Source organism: Leucopleurus acutus (assembly GCF_964270905.1).
Source record: "Leucopleurus acutus genome assembly, chromosome: 16".
Taxonomy (NCBI): Eukaryota; Metazoa; Chordata; class Mammalia; order Artiodactyla; family Delphinidae; genus Leucopleurus; species Leucopleurus acutus.
This window is the reverse complement of record NC_139158.1, coordinates 13,379,214-13,400,550: the sequence shown is the minus strand read 5'-3', so window position 1 is coordinate 13,400,550 and position 21,337 is coordinate 13,379,214. Positions and strand designations below refer to the sequence as shown.

Sequence of the window (21,337 nt, the reverse complement as noted above, 5' to 3'; positions counted from 1 at the left end):
GGTCTGTGTCTTTATTCCTGTCTTACCCCTAGGTTCTTCATGACATTTTTTTCCTTAAATTCCATATATATGTGTTAACATATGGTATTTGTCTTTCTCTTTCTGACTTACTTCACTTTGTATGACAGACTCTAGGTCTTAATCCACCCTTCCCTCTGTCTCATCTGTCAGCTTCTCTGATCTCCAGCCTGGGCTAGGCTGGTCAAGGGGCCTTTTTTTTAATCCCTCCTGCTCTGCGGCCGCTCAGCGTTGTCACAGGACGTGGTCAAGCTGTCCCTCCTCAATCCTGTGGCCCAGCAAGATCCTCCATCTCTGACTGGGACTCTCTCTCTGTAACTCCAATCCACCCGTCAATTCTTACATGTCAAATCCCATTGCACGCCTCCCTCTCTATGCCCCAAGCATCTGTGCCTTGAGATCCGGGTTTGTCTACTTCCCCCCACTGCTGTTTCCTCCCATCCACATGTCCAAGTTCTAACTGTCTCTCATGGTCCAACTCAGGTGCCACATCCTTCTCAAAGGCCTCATTTATTTCCCCAACTTGTGGGAACTCCAAGTGTGAAACTCATGGATGTTGTTACAACATTTGGGGTCCATCGTCTGCCTGTCCACCCTGCCCCCTCCATTTCTAAAGACTTCCTCCATGGTTACTGGTGTGTGGTAGTTATATGCATGACCCTGCCCTCCTGGCCACAGTTGACAGGTCCAACGAAGGGTATGTGACCCAAACTAGAGCACCAGTTCCCTTCCCTGGGATTCCCCTGGAGAGGTGGTCCTATCTCCCTAAAGTGGCTGAAGCTGTAATTACAATGTCAACTTTGGGCTATCTTTGCAGCCATATTTCCCTCCAGATGGCCTGGAAAACTGGAGGTGGCCAGCCTTCCCAAGCCGACAGGGGAACAGAGGGGCTCAGAGACCGTGGAGACCCGGGACAGAGAAACCTGGCAATGTCTGAGTGCCTGGGTCCCACTTTCCCTTGGGTCAGCCTCATGCCCATCCCTGGGGTGTATCAGCCCCTCCAGGACCTTGTATTGTTGGGTGTTACCTAATGGGAGCTCAAAATCTGATCCCAGGGCAACACTTTCAACACAGTTTTTGGATTACTCCTGATTCTGCAGGAATGCAACCCATTCCCCTTAGTATCATAGTCAAGGTCACCAAGACTAACACAGAAACTTTTCCTCCACTGGAGGCTGGGCTGGAAGATAAAAAAACCAATCAGATTTTTAAAGACACAGTGTCACATAAATGGACTAAATGACCAAAGAAGTTTGCTTGAACATGTGTCTACCACAACTCAAGTAATGGGGCTCTTGGGCATTTATCCCAAGGAAATGAAACTTTATTTTCACACCAACATCTGTACACCAATGTTCATAGCACCGTTATGTGTAAAAACCCCAAACTGAAACAACCCAAATGTCCTTCAACAGGTGAAGGGTTAAACAGACTTGGTAAACCCACACCATGGAACACTGTGCAGAAGGAAGAAGCCAATCACAAAGGTTATGGTTCAATTTACAGAATATTCTTGAAATAACAAAATTATGGAGATGATGAACAGACTAGTGGTTGTTAGGGGTGAGGTAAGGGGAGTTGGGTGGTAATAAAGGGGTAGCATGGGGGAGCTCTGCGGTGATGGGGCAATTCTGTATCTGAACTGTGGGGAATCTCACCTGTGATCAAATTGTATAGAAACACCCCCCCCACACACACACGTTAAACTGGTGAAATCAGAATAAGCTCTGATCATACAATTTGTGGATTGCACCAGAGTCAATCTATAGGTTGTGATTAATGCACTAGAGTTTAGCAAGATGTTACCAGTGGGGGAAACTAAGTGAAGGGCACATAAGACCCCTTGTACATTTGTGCAACTTCTTGTGAATCTAGAATTATTTCAAAATAACAAGGTTTTTTGTTGTCATCACTTTTTTTAAGCCAGTTAGCGTACGAAGCTTTAGCCGGGGTTCTCACACTATCTCTTGTGTAAAAATATACACACTCCTTCTTCTCCTCTCCTCCCCATGGCCTAAAATACACAGGGAGGAATGTAAACGCACAACCTAATTGTGATTACAGACCCACAGAGCAAATGCCGTCACATTGCAGCGATCTGGTTGGGGACAAAAACAAGTATTATTTCCAATCAGGAAGGCTCTTTACAAGCGGGGGAGAGGCAGGCAGATGCTGTCCCAGTAAGGAAGCCTGGCCCGGCGTGGAGCTGTGTGATAAGAAGGTGTCTCTTGGCTACTTTACGCAGAGCCTCGACAACACAGGAAAAGTGTTATCTTCCTGAAACACAAGACCTCTCCTATCTCTGCAATTATAAACCAAGAAGAAAAGCAAACAGTGTCAGTATGCCTTCTCCAAAATCCCTTTTGAAAGCCCAGAGGGTTGAACCTTCCACTGAAAAAAGTGCTAACTTGAGCCATCCTTCTTTCAACCGTTGAACACACCAACCAAGAGAAGACCTTGATCAGGTGTGGTTGCTCCACGGGGGAATATTAGTGACAAGGTCTACAGCCACCAAGAGCACCGAGAGACGCAAATCATGATGACTGGAGATAGGTGGTTTGGGGGACCTAAATCAAAACAACTGGAGTATTGAAGCCAAGATATGTACAACAATGCCAAAAACAAAAACTCCCAAGATGATGCCAGTGGAAGTAGAAAGAAACACTTTGCACACATGCAGTTTAAAGGAACGTATTCAGTGATCCCTATAACTTGGTGTGCAAGGCACTGGGAACGTAGCACAGAAGGAACTATGGTTCTTGCTCTCAAGGGTCTTATAGTTTAAAGATGGGCAAGTGCACAGAGGCAATGCAGCGAGCCAAGTGTTGTGCGGAAGTACACACTGATGCCTGGAAGCAGAGGCCCCCAACCCAGCCACACCTGGGAAATCCAGGAGGGCTTCCCAGCAGAAGTGACACAGAAGTAGAATGTTGAGGAATAAGCTGGAGCTGGCAAATCAAATACCACCACAAGTGCACTCAACAGTTATGCCTTTATTATACTGCCAGGACCTGTGCTACATGCTTTACAAGTATTACCTCGAAAGCTTGTAATTTAAACCCTGCATAAAAGCCACTATCATCCCCAGTTTACTCAAGCTCAGAAAAGGTAGGTGACTTGGCCAAGACCTCCACATACTATTGCTTAAGGAAAAGAGGAAGAAAGTTTTTCAAAAGTAGTAAAAAACTATTGACAAGACATGTATTATATATATAATCTTATGTATTAAAGATTGTAACAGTGGAAACGAAGAAGCTTCTAGTATTATTTCAACTTGATGGCTAAAGTTACCCCTCAGTTTGGAAGGCACAGTAAAATTCCACGGGAATCTGGACTTGACATATCCAAAAGGTGAACTCAATCCCTCTCCCAAACCTATGCTACCGTACTCCTTATCTTAGTGGATGGCAGCAACCTGTCCTGTCACCGGAGCCAGGACCCTGGGAGTCCTCTTTGACCCCTCCCTCCTCTTTACCCTCCTTCATAACCAATCAGTCCTCACGTGAGTCAGCCTCAATGTTTCCAAATGTAAAATATTTTAGCATACAAAAACAGGATATTTCAAATAAGTGGTGAGGATGAATTATTAAATACATTGAGATAACCATACTTTGAGACAAGGGTCTCTAGGTTAAAACTTTATTTTGAAAAGAAATATTTACCTATAAGAAAATATGCATGAATATTTGTACCTTCTAGGGACCATGAATAACTTTCTCAGGATGTTACTAAAGGAAAAGACTGATGGATTTGACTATATAAAAATGTAAACTTTAGGCTTGTCCAAAAATACTGTAAACAAATTAAAGTGAAAGCTCAAATTGAGAGAAATATCTATGAAATGAACGTAAAAAGTTTTAAAATATATACGAAGTTCTTATAAATTAATAAGATAAATATTGCAAGAGAAAAAAAATGAGTGTCATTATTAATGGGCAAATCCCTAAAAAGGCAATATGGTCAAATGTATGAAAAACTGTTCAATATCACTAATATTCACAAAATGCAGATCTAAAAATGATATGCCATTTTTCACTCATCAGAACAGCAACGATGACAAAGATTAATAAGACTTGGTGTTGGTGAGGATACAGAGAAAGAGATAGTTTTGTATACTTTTCATGGGACAGTACACATATCTGGAGAACAAGTTATCAATTCCTATTAAAAGTTCTTAAAAATAAGTATGGAACTTCTGGGATAAGATAATAGATTTGACTCGTGAATTGGACAAAAGTCACTGAAAACTACAATAAAGGGATTAAAAAAAATAAAATAAACCCATAACCTTCCAAGGGCAGAGAAGACAGAAGACGAGACATCAACCATGAAGCTGGGGAGGCTGGAAAGCGGATTCACAGATCGACAGATGTGTCCGACCCCTCTGCTGTCAAACCCTGGAAGTCCAAGCACTCAGAGTGTGTGTGTGTGTGTGTACATATATATAACAATGTGAAATATTCCATTTTACTTTACAGTTCAGTGATATTAAGTACAATCACATTGTTGTGCAAGCAGTTACCACCATCCATCTCCAGAACGTTTTCATCTTCCCAAACTGAAACTCTGAATCCATTAAACACTAACTCCCCATATTCCCTCCCCCAGCCCCCAGCTACCTAATCACCTCTTAAGAAGTAATCATGAGCTGACAACAGGCTCGCGGGAGGGGAGAGAAAGCCTCCAAGGTGGGAGCTAGAAACTAAATAACAAAGAAAAAAAGCACCTTCTGGAAACAGAACACACAGGGAAAAAACTGAAAAACAAAACATTATTAATATCCTCCAAGGGATCAGAAAACATATTGCTTCCATTAAATAAAAACAATATGCTATAAAAAGGAACTCTCAGAGAATAAAAATGAGGAACTGGAAGCAGAATCATGATAGCAGATATAAAAAACTGAATAGAATGGAAGGGAGATAAAACTGAAGAAAGCAAATATATCAGAGCAAAAAGATAAGGAAAGGTAAGGAAGCAGAGAAAAGATAAGAAAATTGGGGGCTCAGTTTAGGAGGTTTAATAATGGAATACAGTGGGAGATGCTGAAAGAGATAACTGAGAAAAAATGGGGAGGCATTATCAATTAAATATTCCAAGAAATTTTCTGAAAACTGACATTAGATTCCAGATTGAAGCCACTGGATGACCTACACCAAGGCTCATCATTGTGAATTTCCACACTCTGCAAACAAAATGAAGATTCAAGCTTCCAGAAAGGAAAGAAACATGCAAAACATCAGGAATCAGAACTCTTTTGTTTCTTCTAAAAAACACTGAAAGACAGAAGATAATGGAGCAAACCCATCAATATTCTGAAAGAAGGGGATATCTAACTCAATCAGGCCGTCATTCACACAGAAGATTTAGGAGAAAGCTTTCTTCAGACATGGATAATCTCAAAAGATTTTATCTTCCTTGTAATATTTCTCAAGAAACTTCTAGATGTTGAGTTTCACCAGAATCAGTATGTAAACCAAGAAAGAGAGAGGCATGGGGTCCAACATAGGTGGGGGGCAAAGGAGATCTCCAGGAGGATGGGGAAGGGAGATAGGTCCACCATGGCCAACGATCCCCATGGAAGCGGTGTGGCTTGAGGCAGACGGGTTGAGGGTTATCGTTACCATCTCTCCTGCAACCTGACCACACTTAAAGCTGAAGGGAGATCATCCGAATAAGTCTGGTCCCCATTCTTCCCTATAATTAGATGTTCTGACCAGAGACTGACTAGGTTTGTGCTGGTTTTCCATGCCTGCGGCTTGGACCAGCTGAGGTCATTCATTTCATCCTTATGCTCTGACCTCCTCCTGAACATAGGCAGTACGCCTTGATGAGGTCAGAACCAGAAAATAGAGGACACGTCATTCCATCTGTCCAGATTTTTGCCTTATACCCAGTACCTGGTTCACACGATAGCCCTGCCAGGTGCCCCCACTGGGGTAAGCCCTGTATTTCCCTGGGGTCATTGATGACCTAGCTGTCTCCCCCAGAAGAGGCTCTTGTAACTCTTAGGAAAGCACAAAGGTCAATTTCTTGTTCTTGACATGGTAGGATAACGAGTATTTATTAGTAAGTACTTTTTTTTTTTAAATAAAGGAGTCAGACAAATGAATCTATTTATGAAACAGAAACAGACTCACGGACATAGAGAACAGACTTGTGGTTGCCAACGGGGAGGGGCTAGGGGAAGGATGGAGTGGGAGGTTGGGCTTAGCAGATGGAAGCTGTTATACAGAGAATGGATAAACAACAAGGTCCTACTGTACAGCACAGAGAACTACATTCAGTATCCTATGATAAACCATAATGGAAAAGAATATTTTAAAGATGTATATATATGTACAACTGAATCACTTTGCTGTATGGAAGAAATTAACACAATCTTGCAAATCGACTATACTTCTATTTAAAAAAAGAAAAAAAATTTAAATCAAATAAAGGAGTCAGGAAAACTAAGCAAGAAAAAAAAAAAGGTATCCCGATTGGAAAGCAAGAAATAAAATCATCACTATTTGAAGAGGATATGAAAGGAGAACGGTAAGTTAGTCACTGGACTGACGGAGTTTATGGTCTCAGAGGAACGCTGGGTAGCCACCTAGGAGACAGAAGACACACAGGTGTGGAGCTCGGGGGATGGCTTTGGAGGTCAGCAGAATGTGCACAGTGAAGGAGGTTGCCCAGTGTATCCTGATGGTGAGAACCATGAGTGACCCCAACTGAAGCACAAAGCCGAGGAAAAGGACGACTGAAGGACAATCAGAAGACAGTGGTGCCAGGGCCTCCAGAGGAGAAAGATGCCAAGAGGGAAGCTGCCAGCAATGTCAGATGTGGCCGGACTGGAGAAGGAAGTGCCCGCTGGATGTGTGAGCAGTGATTTTGCCTGAGTGATTTCAGTGTGATGATGCACAAAGGTACAAAGAATTGCCTCTTACTTGGGATTAATTTAGGCCAATGGCAACATTCAAGCTGAATGAAACAAACGACTTGAAAAAACAAAAACTAAAAGGGAAAATCCCTGACTTGCCTGTGTACCCAGATCCAGAGTTACCTGGCTTTATTCACACTTTCCCCAAGCCAGTCTTTTTTTTTTTTCCTGTAAGTTCTTTAAAAACCTCTTTTTTCTTTTCTTTTATTTTTTTATACAGCAGGTTCTTATTAGTTATCTATTTTATACATATTAGTGTATACATGTCAATCCCAATCTCCTAATTCATCCCACCACCACCCCCCGACCACGCTTTCCCCCCTTGGTGTCCATACGTTTGTTCTCTATATCTGTGTCTCTATTTCTGCCCTGCAAACTGGTTCACTTGTACAATTTTTCTAGGTTCCACATATATATGTTAACATACGATATTTGTTTTCCTCTTTCTGACTTACTTCACTCTGTATGACAGTCTCTAGATCCATCCACGTCTCTACAAATGACCCAATTTCACTCCTTTTTATGGCTGAGTAATATTCCATTGTATATATGTACCACATCTTCTTTATCCATTCGTCTGTTGATGGGCATTTAGGTTGCTTCCATGACCTGGCTATTGTAAACAGTGCTGCAGTGAACATTGGGGTGCATGTGTCTTTTTGAACTATGGTTTTCTCTGGGTATATGCCCAGTAGTGGGATTGCTGGGTCATATGGTAATTCTATTTTTAGTTTTTTAAGGAACCTCCATACTGTTCTCCATAGTGGCTGTATCAATTTACATTCCCACCAACAGTGCAAGAAGGTTCCCTTTTCTCCACACCTTCCCCAGCATTTGTTATTTGTAGATTTTCTGACGATGCCCATTCTAACTGATGTGAGGTGATGCCTCATTGTAGTTTTGATTTGCATTTCTCTAATAATTAGTGATGTTGAGCAGCTTTTCATGTGCTTCTTGGCCATCTGTGTGTCTTCTTTGGAGAAATGACTACTTAGGTCTTCTGCCCATTTTTGGATTGGGTTGTTTGTTTTTTTACTATTAAGCTGCATGAGCTGTTTATATATTTTGGAGATTAATCCTTTGTCCGTTGATTCATTTTCAAATATTTTCTCCCATTCTGAGGGTTGTATTTTCATCTGGTTTATAGTTTCCTTTGCTGTGAAAAAGGCTTTAAGTTTCATAAGGTCCCATTTGTTTATTTTTGTTTTTATTTCCATTACTCTAGGAGGTGGGTCAAAAAAGATCTTGCTGTCATTTATGTCAAAGAGTGTTCTTCCTATGCTTGCCGCTAAGAGCTTTATAGTGTCTGGTCTTACATTTAGGTTGTTAATCTAGTTTGTGTTTATTTTTGTGTATGGTGTTAGGGAGTGTTCTAATTTTATTCTTTCACATGTACCTGTCCAGTTTTCCCAGCATCACTTACTGAAGAGACTGTCTTTTCTCCATTGTATATCCTTGCCTCCTTTGTCACAGATTAGTTGACCATAGGTGTGTGGGTTTATCTCTGGGCTTTCTATCCTGTTCCATTGATATGTATTTCTGTTTTTGTGCCAGTACCATATTGTCTTGATTACTGTAGCTTTGTAGTATAGTCTGAAATCAGGGAGTCTGATTTCTCCAGCTTCGTTTTTTTCCCTCAAAACTGCTTTGGCTATTTGGGGTCTTTTGTGTCTTGATACAAATTTTAAGATTTTTTTTGTCTAGTTCTGTAAAAAATGCCATTGGTAATTTGATAGGGATTGCACTGAATCTGTAGATTGCTTTGGGTAGCACAGTCATTTCACAATACTGATTCTTCCAATGCAAGAACATGGTATATCTCTCCATCTGTTTGTGTCTTCTTTGACTTCTTTCATCAGTGTCTTATAGTTTTCTGCATACAGGTCTTTTACCTCCTTATGTAGGTTTATTCCTAGGTATTTTATTCTTTTTGTTGCAATGGTGAATGGGACTGTTTCCTTAATTTCTCTTTCTGAACTTTTGTTGTTAGTGTATAGGAATGCAAGAGATTTCTGTGCATTAATTTTGTACCCTGCAACTTTATTGATTAGCTCTACTAGATTTCTGGTGGCATCTTTAGGATTTTCTATGTATAGTATCATGTCATCTACAAACAGTTACAGTTTTATTTCTTCTTTTCCAATTTGGATTCTTTTTATTCCTTTTTCTTCTCTGATTGCCATGGCTAAAACTTCCAAAACTATGTTGAATAATAGTGGCGAGAGTGTACAGTGTTTTGTTCCTGATCTTAGAGGAAATGCTTTCAGTTTTTCACCATTGACTATGATGTTTGCTGTGGGTCTGTTGTATATGGCCTTTATTATGTTGAGGTAGGTTCCCTCTGTGCCCCCTTTCTAGAGAGTTTTTATTATAAATGGATGTTGAGTTTCATCAAAAGCTTTTTCTGCATCTATTGAGATGATCATATGTTTTTTCTCCTTCAATTTGTTAATATGGTGTATCACATTGATTGATTTGCATACATTGAAGAATCCTTGCATCCCTGGGATAAATCCCACTTGATCATGGTGTATGATCCTTTTAATGTATTCTCGGATTCTGTTTGCTAGTAGTTTGTTGAGGATTTCTGCATCTACATTCATCAGTGATATTGGTCTGTAATTTTCTTTCTTTGTAGTATCTTTGTCTGGTTTTGGTATCAGGGTGATGGTGGCCTCGTAGAATGAGTTTGGGAGTGTTCCTTCCTCTGCAGTTTTTTGGAAGAGTTTGAGAAGAATGGGTGTTAGCTCTTCTCTAAATGTTTGATAGAATTCACCTGTGAAGCCATCTGGTCCTGCACTTTTGTTTGTTGGAAGATTTTTAATCAGTTTCTATTTCATTACTTGTGATTGGTTGGTTCATATTTTCTATTTCTTCCTGGTTCAGTCTTGCAAGGTTATACCTTTCTAAGAATTTGTGCATTTCTTCCAGGTTGTCCATTTTATTGGCATACAGTTGCTCGTAGTAGTCTCTTATGATGCTTTGTATTTCTGTGGTGTCCATTGTAACTTCTCCTTTTTCCTTTCTAATTTTAGTAATTTGTGTCCTCTCCCTCTTTTTGATGAGTCTGGCTAATGGTTTATCAATTTTGTTTATCTTCTCAAAGAACCAGCTTTTAGTTTTATTGATCTTTGCTATTGTTTCCTTTGTTTCTATTTCATTTATTTCTGCTCTGATCTTTATGATTTCTTTTCTTCTACTAACTTTGGGTTTTGTTTGTTCTTCTTTCTCTAGTTCCTTTAGGTATAAGGTTAGATTGTTTATTTGAGATTTTTCTTGTTTCTTGAGGTAGGCTTGTATTGCTATAAACTTCCCTATTAGAACTGCTTTTGCTGCATCCCATAGGGTTTAGATCATTGTGTTTTCATTTTCATTTGTCTCCAGGTATTTTTTGATTTCCTCTTTGATTTCCTCAGTTATCTCTTGGTTATTTAGGAATGTATTGTTTAGCCTCCACATGTTTGTGTTTTTTATGGTTTTCTTTCCTGTAATTGATTTCTAATCTCACAGTGTTGTGGTCGGAAAAGATGCTTGATATGATTTCTATTTTCTTAAATTTACCGAGGCTTGATTTGTGACCCAAGATGTTATCTATCCTGGAGCATGTTCCATGTGCACTTGAGAAGAAAGTGTAATCTGCTGTTTTTGGATGGAATGTCCTATAAATATCAATTAACTCTATCTGGTCTATTGTGTCATTTAAAGCTTGTGTTTCCTTATTAATTTTCTGTCTGGATGATCTGTCCATTGGTGTAAGTGAGGTGTTAAAAGTCCCCCACTATTATTGTGTTACTTTCAATTTCCTCTTTTATAACTGTTAGCATTTGCCTTATGTATTGAGGTGCCCCTGTGTTGGGTGCATATATATTTATAATTGTTATAACTTCCTGGATTGATCCCTTGATCATTATGTAGTGTCCTTCCTTGTCTCTTGTAAATTCTTTATTTTAAAGTCTGTTTTATCTGATATGAGTATTGTTACTCCAGCTTTCTTTTGATTTCCACTCACATGGAATATCTTTTTCCATCCCCTCACTTTCAGTCTGTATGTGTCCCTAGGTCTGAAGTGGGTCTCTTGTAGACAGCATATATATGGGTCTTGTTCTTGTGTCCATTCAGCAAGCCTGTGTCTTTTGGTTGGAGCATTTAATCCATTCACATTTAAGGTAGTTATCAATATGTATGTTCCTATTACCACTTTCTTAATTGTTTTGGGTGTTTTTGTAGGTGCTTTTCTTCTCTTATGTTTCCATTAGAGAAGTTCCTTTAGCATTTGTTGTAGAGCTGGTTTGATGGTGCTGAATTCTCTTAGCTTTTGCTTGTCTTTAAAGCTTTTGATTTCTCTGTTTAATCTGAATAAGATCCTTACCAGGTAGAGTAATCTTGGTTGTAGTTTCTTCCCTTTCATCACTTTAAATATATCGTGCCACTCCCTTATGGCTTGTAGAGTTTCTGCTGAGAAATCAGTGGTTAACCTTATGGGAGTTCCCTTGCATGTTGTCATTTTTCCCTTGTTGCTTTTAATAATTTTTCTTTGTCTTTAATCATTGTAAATTTGCTTACTGTGTGTCTCAGCGTGTTTCTCCTTGGGTTTATCCTGCCTGGGACTCTCTGCGCTTCCTGGACTTGGATGGCTATTTCCTCTCCCATGTTAGGGAAGTTTTCGACTATAATCTCTTCAAATATTTTCTCGGGTCCTTTCCCTCTCTCTTCTTCTGGGACCCCTATAATGCAAACGCTGGTGTGCTTAATGTTGTCCCAGAGGTTTCTTAGGCTGCCTGCATTTCTTTTCATTCTTTTTTCTTTATTCTGTTCTGTGGCAGTGATTTCCACCATTCTGTCTTCCAGGTCACTTATCCATTCATCTGCCTCAGTTATTCTGCTAACTGATTCCTTCTAGTGTATTTTTCATTTCAGTTATTGTATTGTTCATCTCTATTTGTTTGTTCTTTAATTCTTCTAGGTCTTTGTAAAACATTTCTTGCATCTTCTTGATCTTTGCCTCCAATCATTTCCCAAGGTCCTGGATCATCTTCACTATTATTATTCTGAATTCTTTTTCTGGAAGGTTGCCTATCTCCACCTCATTTAGTCGTTTTTCTGGGGTTTTATCTTGTTCCTTCATCTGGGTACATAGTCTTCTGCCTTTTCATTTTGTCTATCTTTCTGTGAATGTGATTTTTGTTCCACAGGCTGCAGGATTGTAGTTCTTCTTGCTTCTGCTGTCTGCCCTCTGAAAAGCCTGTTTTTCCTTGAATGTATGTGATAACATGGAAGTGGAGGGCTGCAGTTTCCACCTGAGCCATTCTTGACTAGCCTGAGAATGGACCATTCTACCCTCATTAAAATGATGGTTGCAGAACTTTTTCTTAATAAAAAGGGAGATATTATGCTTCACAGTTCAGAGGAGAAAAAACAATAACATTAACTTGTTTTTACTATAGGATCTTAATGTAAAACATGCATTGAAAAAAAGAGGGTGAGAACACAGGCAAATGAGCAGTTGCTTCTGGTTAGTCTCTTCAGTATTTGTTTTTGTCCAATTATATGTGCTTTTTGATAAATTCAAATGTCCCCACAAAGAGCGTGCATTACTTTTAAGATCAGAAAAAAAAATTGGTAAGGCTGGAAAAAACTGTTTTAATCAAATTCAAACAGAAGGTAAGCAGGGATAACAATATTAATGCTAGACAAACTAAATTCAAGGCAGGGGGAAAAAAGTATGCTTTTAAGATAAAGGGAGCATTACATAATGGTAACAACCACTGCTAATAGTGAAACCATTTAGATACAAATCTACAGTTGCCAAAGAAACTGACAACAAGATACAGAAATCAAACATTATTAGGAACACAGGAAGGAGTAGTCATTGTAGGAGGAGATGTTAAAACACCATTATCAAAAAGACTTAAAAAAATAAACTCATAGTCTAGCTAAACACACAAAGTTGATGTCTGACAGGAATTCAATTTCATGATTATAGAGTAGGGGTATCTTTTCAAATGTGTATAGAACATATACAAAATTTGTTAATACTAGTCACAAAGAAAAAAAATGTTAACTTCCTCTCCCAGTTAAAGAGAAGGTACTTCTAGCCTGGAAAAAATATAGAGGCTAGAGCTGGGGAAAGAAAACAGGGAAACAATATTAATGTAGACCACTCTGGGTTCCCCAGGTATCTCGGGGGACAGGGGAGGATGAATGGGAATTAACTTTATGATCAGACTGAAACAAATACCTCTTCCCTACTTTTTCTCACCCATTAAACATCTTCATTTAGACCTGAAGTGTGAACCACTGAAATGGTACTTAACCCAGTGGGTCTCAAAGTGTGGTCCCTACACCAGCAGCATCACTGGAGAACTTGTGAGAAATGCACATTCTCAGACCCACCCCAGACCTCTTGATGCAGAACTTCCTCCAGGCCAGGGTTCCAGGAGGTTCTGATGTGAAAGCGTCTGATGCTTAAGGTGTATATAAATACCCCAGCTCCCTCACCCTTGAGCAGGTCAACTCTTGAGGGGTGGGTTTTACGCTGGCTTTGCCTTCCCTTCCTTATCCTACTTCCCCACTCCTCTAATGATGCACTGTACCTCCCAAATAAACGAATGCACTCAAATTTTAGTTTCAGGGCCTGTTCTGGGGGAACCCACACTAAGACATCTACTGGAGACCCCCATTCTCACAGAGCTTGTGTTCTGGTTGAGACTGACCTATTCTTCCATTTCTTCCTCTTGGGCTGGGTCTGCTGAGATTTCCTCGGGGAAAGGAGCCCCACTGGTAGTGAGTCCTCACCCCCAATTCAGTCCAGCACCTACTGTTTGCTTTCTTCTCTGGGTCTGCTAGCTCTTCTCTGCACCACCTCTGGTCACTTCATTGCTTGCCCCCTGCTAGCCCTTTCCCAGCCCTATTCAGCTTCATCATTTACTCCCTGGCTGGGCTGTAACAGGGAAGAACAAATCTGACTCCATATTAGATCTGTTCCTTTTACTTTAACCTTTGTGCTCTGCTGCCTGTGTTTAGTCATGCTGGCTCTTCACCTTTTGTAAAAGAATGTTGTCTTTAGCCTGATATACAGGATAGCCTATTTTCAAGGCTCTGACCTTTAAGGGTATAACACTTTTCCACTCATGTAGTGATAAAGAGTTGCAGAACAGAATAACATTTGTCTTGGAGGTTTAGAGGAACATCCTGACCTGGCCTACGTGGACAACAAGAACAAAGGATTCTGACACCAAGAAGTTTGCAACAAGTAATCATGGCCTTTTAAAGTGCTTTGCTGAAATCCTTCAAGGCGTTTGGCGGTTTTTTTGGCATGAGCCACCTGTCTCCTTGAATGGCCCTGCAATAAACCTTTCTCTGCTCCAAACCCTGACATGTTGGGTTGTTTGGCCTCACTGTGTGTCGGGCACACGAACTTGTGTTCGGTAATAGGGTGAGACTCACAGAGGGCTGGCTACCAGCCAGGCCCTGTGAAACCAAGTCCTGCCCGGTACTGGGAGTCCAGCTATGAAAGGCACAGCGATCTCATGTGCTATGTGCTACAGGAGGATACAGGGAGCTGAGGCAGCACAGAGAGGGTCTTAGGATGTCAGCAAAGGAATCTCCCAGGAAGTGACACATAGGGGACACCCGGGGGACGAGAGGGATTTAGCCAGCAAACGGAGGGGGGGAAGTAGGAGTCAGGATTCCCTGCAGAGGGTTTGGAAGTACTTCTGAAGCCAGAGGTCTGCAGGGGCACACAGAGAGGCTGCAGAGAAGGCCACTGTGAGCCATGACTTGGCCGGCTGACTTAGCGGCTTCAGGGAACTGAAAGAACCTCCTTCTCCCAAGAAGACTCTCCATGTAAGTGTTAAAATAAGAATGTGAAAAATCCAGCAATGACCTCAAAATTTGGAGGCCCGGGAGATGACGGTGCCCTGATGGGTGTAATGCTGGGTCCAGACCCACTCACACACTTCAGTGGTAACCATCAGCTGGTTCAGAAGGGTCCGGGGGCCGATGAAACGTGAGCTCATTGGAGCTGCTGAAGACATTCCGGTTTCCATCAGGACCCATGACACTGTCCTGCCTCTTCCTCACCCTCTCCTGACTGGGGAGCACGGGGTCATCTTCTACTGATCACACCGAGAGCAAGGGGTTCAGCTTGCTCCTAATCTTTCAGCTGCTCTGAAGATAAGCCTCCCTGGCCTTAAGCACGCACACTGGCTGCCTTTCTTTGATGTCATCGGCTTGTGCGCGTTTCTCCCTGCAGTGAATTTTTTAGGCTGGGATCCAACACAAAGGTACAATTGGCCAAAGCAACCCCCCTACCACCACTTTCACACGAGGCCTCCGTCTCCAAGGACTTCAAAGGAGTTTTGATATTGTCATATAACAAATACAAAAAGTATTTGTTATATTTTTTAATGGAGCCATCATTCCTAGTAGAACTGAACTCCTAAAGACCTGCAAACCCTGTGCATTTCTACCGACAGTCACTTTGGGCACAGTGGCCCAGAGGCGAATTCTGATGTATGATCAACAGTTCCCATCACAAGATAGAATTTCCCTTTTTCTTCTGCCTCTGGCGAAAGGACCAAGGAGATGGGATGGGGGGTGGGGATCGTGGAGGAATTCAGCTCTTCAATGTCATCTGCTATCGGTAATAAGAAGAGGGGAAATGAGTCCAGACACATAACAGTAGTTTATTCTTCAGAGCCCTAGAGGACTCAAGGACTAATTAACTAGCGTTTACCTGGATTTCTTCCCCCAAAACAGGCCCCCATTCTCCAGCTATGCCCCAGGGACAGGAGACAAAGTCACTTGGGCTCAGGATGGAATGAAAGTGACCCTGCCCCCCGCTCACACCGTGTGCTTGCACTGTCTTCTCCAACAACTGCATGCAGGTTGGCGGCCCCATACCTTCATCACTGTTGTCATCCACCAGGATGATTTCCTTCAGCAGGTGGGTCGGTGTGTGGTTGACCGCGCTGTGAACTGACCGCAGGATCACCGACAGGGCCTCGTTCACGAAGATAAATATGATGGATATCTGGGGCAGCTCCTCGGAGAACTTCAGCTCCTTACACCTGGGGGAAGACAGCAGGGGACAGCAGAGTCAGAGGAAGGAGCAAAGCACAGGCACTGTGGCTGCACACGGTAAGGCCGTCAGCCCAATCCTGGTACACGTCCTCCCAAGGTGAGAATCGTTGGTTCCCTCTTGGCTTCTCTGGGCTAATATCTGAGAATAAAACCTAAGGAGGAGACAGTTAAGAAATCCAGCTCCACTTCTCCCAAATGTACCACCCCACAGGAATGAGGGGCATCAGTCTTGGGCACACATCGCCTGTCGCCCAGGCTGCCACGCCCACACGCACCCCCTGGTCTCACTTCAGTGCACACCTTCCCGACTTCCCACTCCAGGCTCCCGCATTTCCTTCCTCGGAGCCCCCTTTGCTGCCTTCTGGGCAACTGCCTCACCCCCATCACTTCTCATCCAGAGGCAGCTGGGAGATGATGTATAAATACCCCAGCTCCCTCAGCCCTTGAGGTGGTTGACTCTGAGGGGTGGGGTTTACACTGGCTCCCAGAGTCTCCCCGGTGGGATTAAGCTCCATCACCCATGGTGGCAAGCTGCATGACACCCTCTTAGGGGGACACCTTCCCTTCTCAGTCCTACTTCCCCTTAGTGGTGCCCTTTTCACTGCCCATATAAACGCATGCACTCAAATCTTTGTTTCAGGGTCTGCTTCCAAGAGAACCCAAACTAAGACATCTCTCGGACCTACCCAGTACCCAGCACTGTACAGGAGACCTTTGCTCTCATGGAGCTTACACTCTGGGAAAAGACATGAAACACACATGAAATGTATCATCATCAAGGAAGAGGGGCCTCTACCTGCTAGGACTGTGCTGCCTGACACACCCTAACTCTTCTTGCAAGCGTTCCTAGAATCTCCCTGGGGCCTGGAAATGTGACCACCTGCCTAAGAGGTCCTCCCTTCTAATATCCAGCAACTCCCCCATACCTGAAGACAGGGTGAAAGAGAAGAATGTTTTTCAGCCAGGCTGGACTCAGGGGCGTAGGGCTTGGGCCTCCCTGGGGGCGCCCAGTGATGTAAGAGATGACTGGTACCCAGGGAACCGGCTCTGCATCACTCAGTGATGGAAGCACCAGCACTCTGGCCTGGGGAATGTGGTTTTATGCATAGTCTGAGCCGCATCAGAAATACCAAGTGCAAACAGAGCAGAATGGAATACAGAGCTAGTGCATTTCAATGCATCCCCCGCCTCTCTGTGTGAGACTGTACAGCATACGGCACAATGCGTTCCAGAGCAAAACAAAGGGAATGGAGTGAAAGGGAAGCAGCACTGAAGAGACAGCAAGAAATACAGCTGTTTTGTTATGCTGAACAGCTTGGGCTGTGTTGGGCCATATTAATCATGTAGGCAATTTTCAGAAGAAAATAAAGTTTTGTTACAATATACATTTGTGTCTCCTAGAGGAGACCATCCAGGGATCCATTGATCACGCAGCCTCATTTTTACCTCGATGCTGTAAATTCACTTCTGGGGGCTGCCGAGGAGATTAGAATGGTTATTGATGGGCTCACGGGCAGTTGGCGGGGATCATCTCATTTACTGCGTGGTGAGCCGGGGGAGGAGGGCGCATCCCGGAAGGTCCCTCGGAGCCTCCCTGACAGGGCCGGCAGCCATCCTGAGCCTGGCAGGCTAGCAGCTGCTCCTCAACATACACGCGAGCACCCCGCCCGTACACACGTACCTACTCTGACATGCACTCCTGGGTCTGGTTTCTTTCTTTCTTTCTTTCTTTTCTGGCTGCACCACTCGGCATTTGGGATCTTAGTTCCCTGACCAGGGGTCGAACCCGTGCCCCCTGCATTGGAAGCGGGGAGTCTTAACCACTGGACCACCAGGGAAGTCTCAGGGCCTTTTGTTTTTAAACAGATTCTGGCCCTTGAAATTAAGAAGACAAAAGGCCAAACTGCATCGTACCAGCACCGTCTTCTCCAGCTACAGGCAATGGGGTCAGGCTGCCGTTAAGGCTGAGTGGTGGGTTAAGCCTCTTGGCCAGAGAAGGCAATTCCCTCTGCTGAGATGGGACTCGTGGGCCCCCGGTCCTGCCCCTTCACGGTCAAGGCGGCCATTCAGTAAATCGTGGGGGAATCTCAGAAGCAAGAAGCTCTCTGCCACACATTGAACCTGTCACCCTGGGCACAGTGCTCATGTTTCTTTCATCTCTAAAACTGTCAAAATAATCCTCACTGTATTTAGTTCTAGGTGCCTGGCTAAGGTCCTCATAAGGATCAGGTGAGACCAGCCTTTGAGAGCCCTGAGAAAATGCAATGTACCAACCGATGGAAAGACCAGCCTGCCTGCCCAGCCCCTCCATCCTCCCTCCTGCCTCCTCTGATCCCTTTTGTAGATTTCCCATTACCATGGGCCAGGCTTCCAGAGTTTTCATTCAACCCAGACCCTGCAGGACCCAGCCAGGACTCTGCTCCCCAAAAGGGCTCCGGGCTCCAACCTCGCCCAGCTCACAGCGACTCACCTTTCCTGTGCCCAACATCTCAGGGTTTCCCAATAGGCAGACAACAGGAATACGGTCATTATGAAAATCAACATGGTTTTGTTGCTCTACAGAGGCAGACTCTACCTTAAAAAAATCTCTAAGCCTGGCTTATGGCCTGATATGCAGGAGTGGCCACAGTATGCCGGACAGATAGAAAACTGAGGCCGTAAGCACCTGCTGTAAAGAGGAGACATAGACCGAAACATACATTACTTCCGATCAGACACCCAATGCCCAAGGCAGCAGATGAGTGCGGGAAGGGAGATTAAGGATGGATGATGGAAAGGAAACAGGGAGGCCACACAGGCCTTAGAAATACTAGAGACTGCACAGAGGAAGAGAACAGGTACGGCTCCTGCCCCTGGAGTTGATGCTGGACCAATCCTCCCTGTGGCCTGACGATGCTCAGATGGCGCTTCCGAATCACACAGATCTGAGTATCCCACACCCTGCAGACTAGGGCTGACGTGAAAGAAGCATCCCCCCCCCATTTCCGAGTTCCTGCAGAGCTGACCAGGTGGACGGTGCTCAGTGCCAAGGTGCTGTGCAATGGCCCACAGGCAGGCAGATTTTGGGAAGGGAGCCGTCAGCTCAGCTCAGCATCCAGCCTTGTCTTTATATCATGGAACATACAGAATCAGATACGTTTCCTGCCTCCCCGACTGCAAAACCCAGGTGAATGGGAGAAACCCGGAAGGTCGTGTGGATAAAAGAACAGGTTCCAGATTTGAAAGATACCTGGGGAGAGGCCGGCATGCCACAGAAAATGCAAAATAACTAAAAATCCACAGGGCTTTGTGTGTGTCCTCTAGAAACAGACCCAGAGATGGGTCCCAGAAATCACACATTTGCTTTCGATAACTAGTCAGTAAGAAATAAACAATCTTGGGACTTCCCCGGTGGTGCAGTGGTTAATAATCCACCCGCCAATGCAGGCGACACGGATTCGAGCCCTGGTCCGGGAAGATCCCACATGCCACAAAGCAACTAAGCCCGTGCGCCACAACTACTGAGCCTGCGCTGTAGAGCCCGCGAGCCACAACTACTGAAGCCTGTGCGCCTAGAGTCCGTGCTCCGCAACAAAAGAACGTACCACAGTGAGAAGCCCGCGCACCGCAATTAGAGAAAGCCCACGCGCAGCAATGAAGACCCAACGCAGTCATAAATAAATAAATTTATAAAAGAAAGGAAAGAAATAAACAATCTTTTGTCTGAAAGAAAATGGTTGGTGGGAAAGCTATCTTAAGGTCTAGATCAATTCCAATCAAAGCTCCAGGCCAGGAGGGGAGCTACAAAGAAATTCAAGACCAGGTTCCTCTCCTCAAAGGGCTAATAAGGGACCAGATTCTGTGAAGCTGTCCTCGCAGAGAAAAGACGGCAGAAACCAATAACCAACCATGTGACGTCTCTTAGACACCTTACCACTGTTCATCTGTCTATCTGTCCGGGAGGCCTTCTTGAACTCCGGAACTGCCTAAGGGTAACCACTGTCCCCCCTCCCTCATCCTGATCACCCCAGAGTCACTGGCATTGACTTCACTTAGCACCAAAAGTGCCCGTGCTCTTCCTTCACTGATGCTGAGTAAGAAGAGTTTGGGAGACTGGGCCGCCTCTGGGAACGCAGTAGGGAGTCAAGTGCCACGATCAAGGGTCAAGGTCTCCAGCAGGGAAGAAATCAAAGCCCAAGGAGACGCCCACGCCCTCTCAGAAGCAGAGCCCTGCCCACGAACACCTCTGAGGGAAACAAGTTCTATGACCCCAATGTGATACAGGTAAGAGGTATCAAAACACACTTGTGACCCAGTCTGCCAACCTGGAAACAAAAAGAGGACCCCAGGGCTTCCCTGGTGGCGCAGTGGTTGAGAGTCCGCCTGCCGATGCAGGGGACACGGGTTTGTGCCCTGGTCCGGGAAGATCCCACATGCCGCAGAGCGGCCTGCGCGTCCAGAGCCTGTGCTCCGCAACGGGAGAGGCCACAACAGTGAGAGGGCCGCATACCACCAAAAAAAAAAAAAAAAGAGGACCCCAAAAGATCCCCATCATTGTAAAAATATTTAGATGCAACCTCTAGGAGACCCAGAAGATCACAGATAATAATGTTGATGATAATAACCAACGCTTCATAGTACAGGTGCCAAAAACTGCTGGAAGCTTCCCTGTGCTGTACTATCTTATTTAGAATGAACAACGATCCTATAAGGTAGGCAGTATTTTCATCCTCATTTCACAGCTGAGGAAACTGGGGCACAGAGAGGTGAAGTCACTTGTCCTAAGTCACACAGCAAGTCTGAAATGCTGCAGGGGTGCCTGGACGTGAACATCACCATCTGACTTTTAGACTCTTGCAAACGCCCCTGCGTGCCCAAGGCAGGGTGTGGTAGCTACAAGAGACAAGTGTCTACACAATTTCCAGCCCAGCCCCTTCCTAGCTAGGGGGACTTGGCTAACTGGTTTGGTCTCTCTGAGCCTCAGCTTCCTTTTCTCTGCCTTAAAAGCCCCAACGAGGTGGCGGTCCTCCGTGTCCAGCTGCACCATACCCAAGGGTTGCTGGGAACACAGTGCAGACCAGGAGAGGTCCCTTCAAGTGGGACAGGTGAGCAGAAGCCAGCTTCATCATCCCCAGGGGCTGATAAGGCTGGTGGGAATGTGGGCAAATCTCCTAGTGTTCTGGCTACGAATCTGGGCAAGGGGCCAATTGAGTGCTGGTCTCCGAGGAGTTATCAAAGTCTTTTAACTGAAGACCCCAAGCAAAGGGAGGCCATGTCTGCTCTCAGCCACGCCAGGACATTGCCAAGGTTCCGCTGCTTGTGAACCACTTC

General features: G+C 44.1%; 1 protein-coding gene across 1 annotated transcript in view; it reads right to left on the bottom strand.

Annotated features, from left to right (window-relative positions):
* The window catches only part of GALNT17 (polypeptide N-acetylgalactosaminyltransferase 17), a gene marked incomplete at both ends in the record, with an annotated part of 446,557 nt that overhangs the window by 206,819 nt on the left and 218,401 nt on the right, over positions 1-21,337 (bottom strand). The window contains one exon of the mRNA XM_082857505.1: positions 15,848-16,014. Coding sequence (XP_082713631.1) covers positions 15,848-16,014 — 167 coding nt within the window. The remainder of the gene's footprint in view (positions 1-15,847; positions 16,015-21,337) is intronic.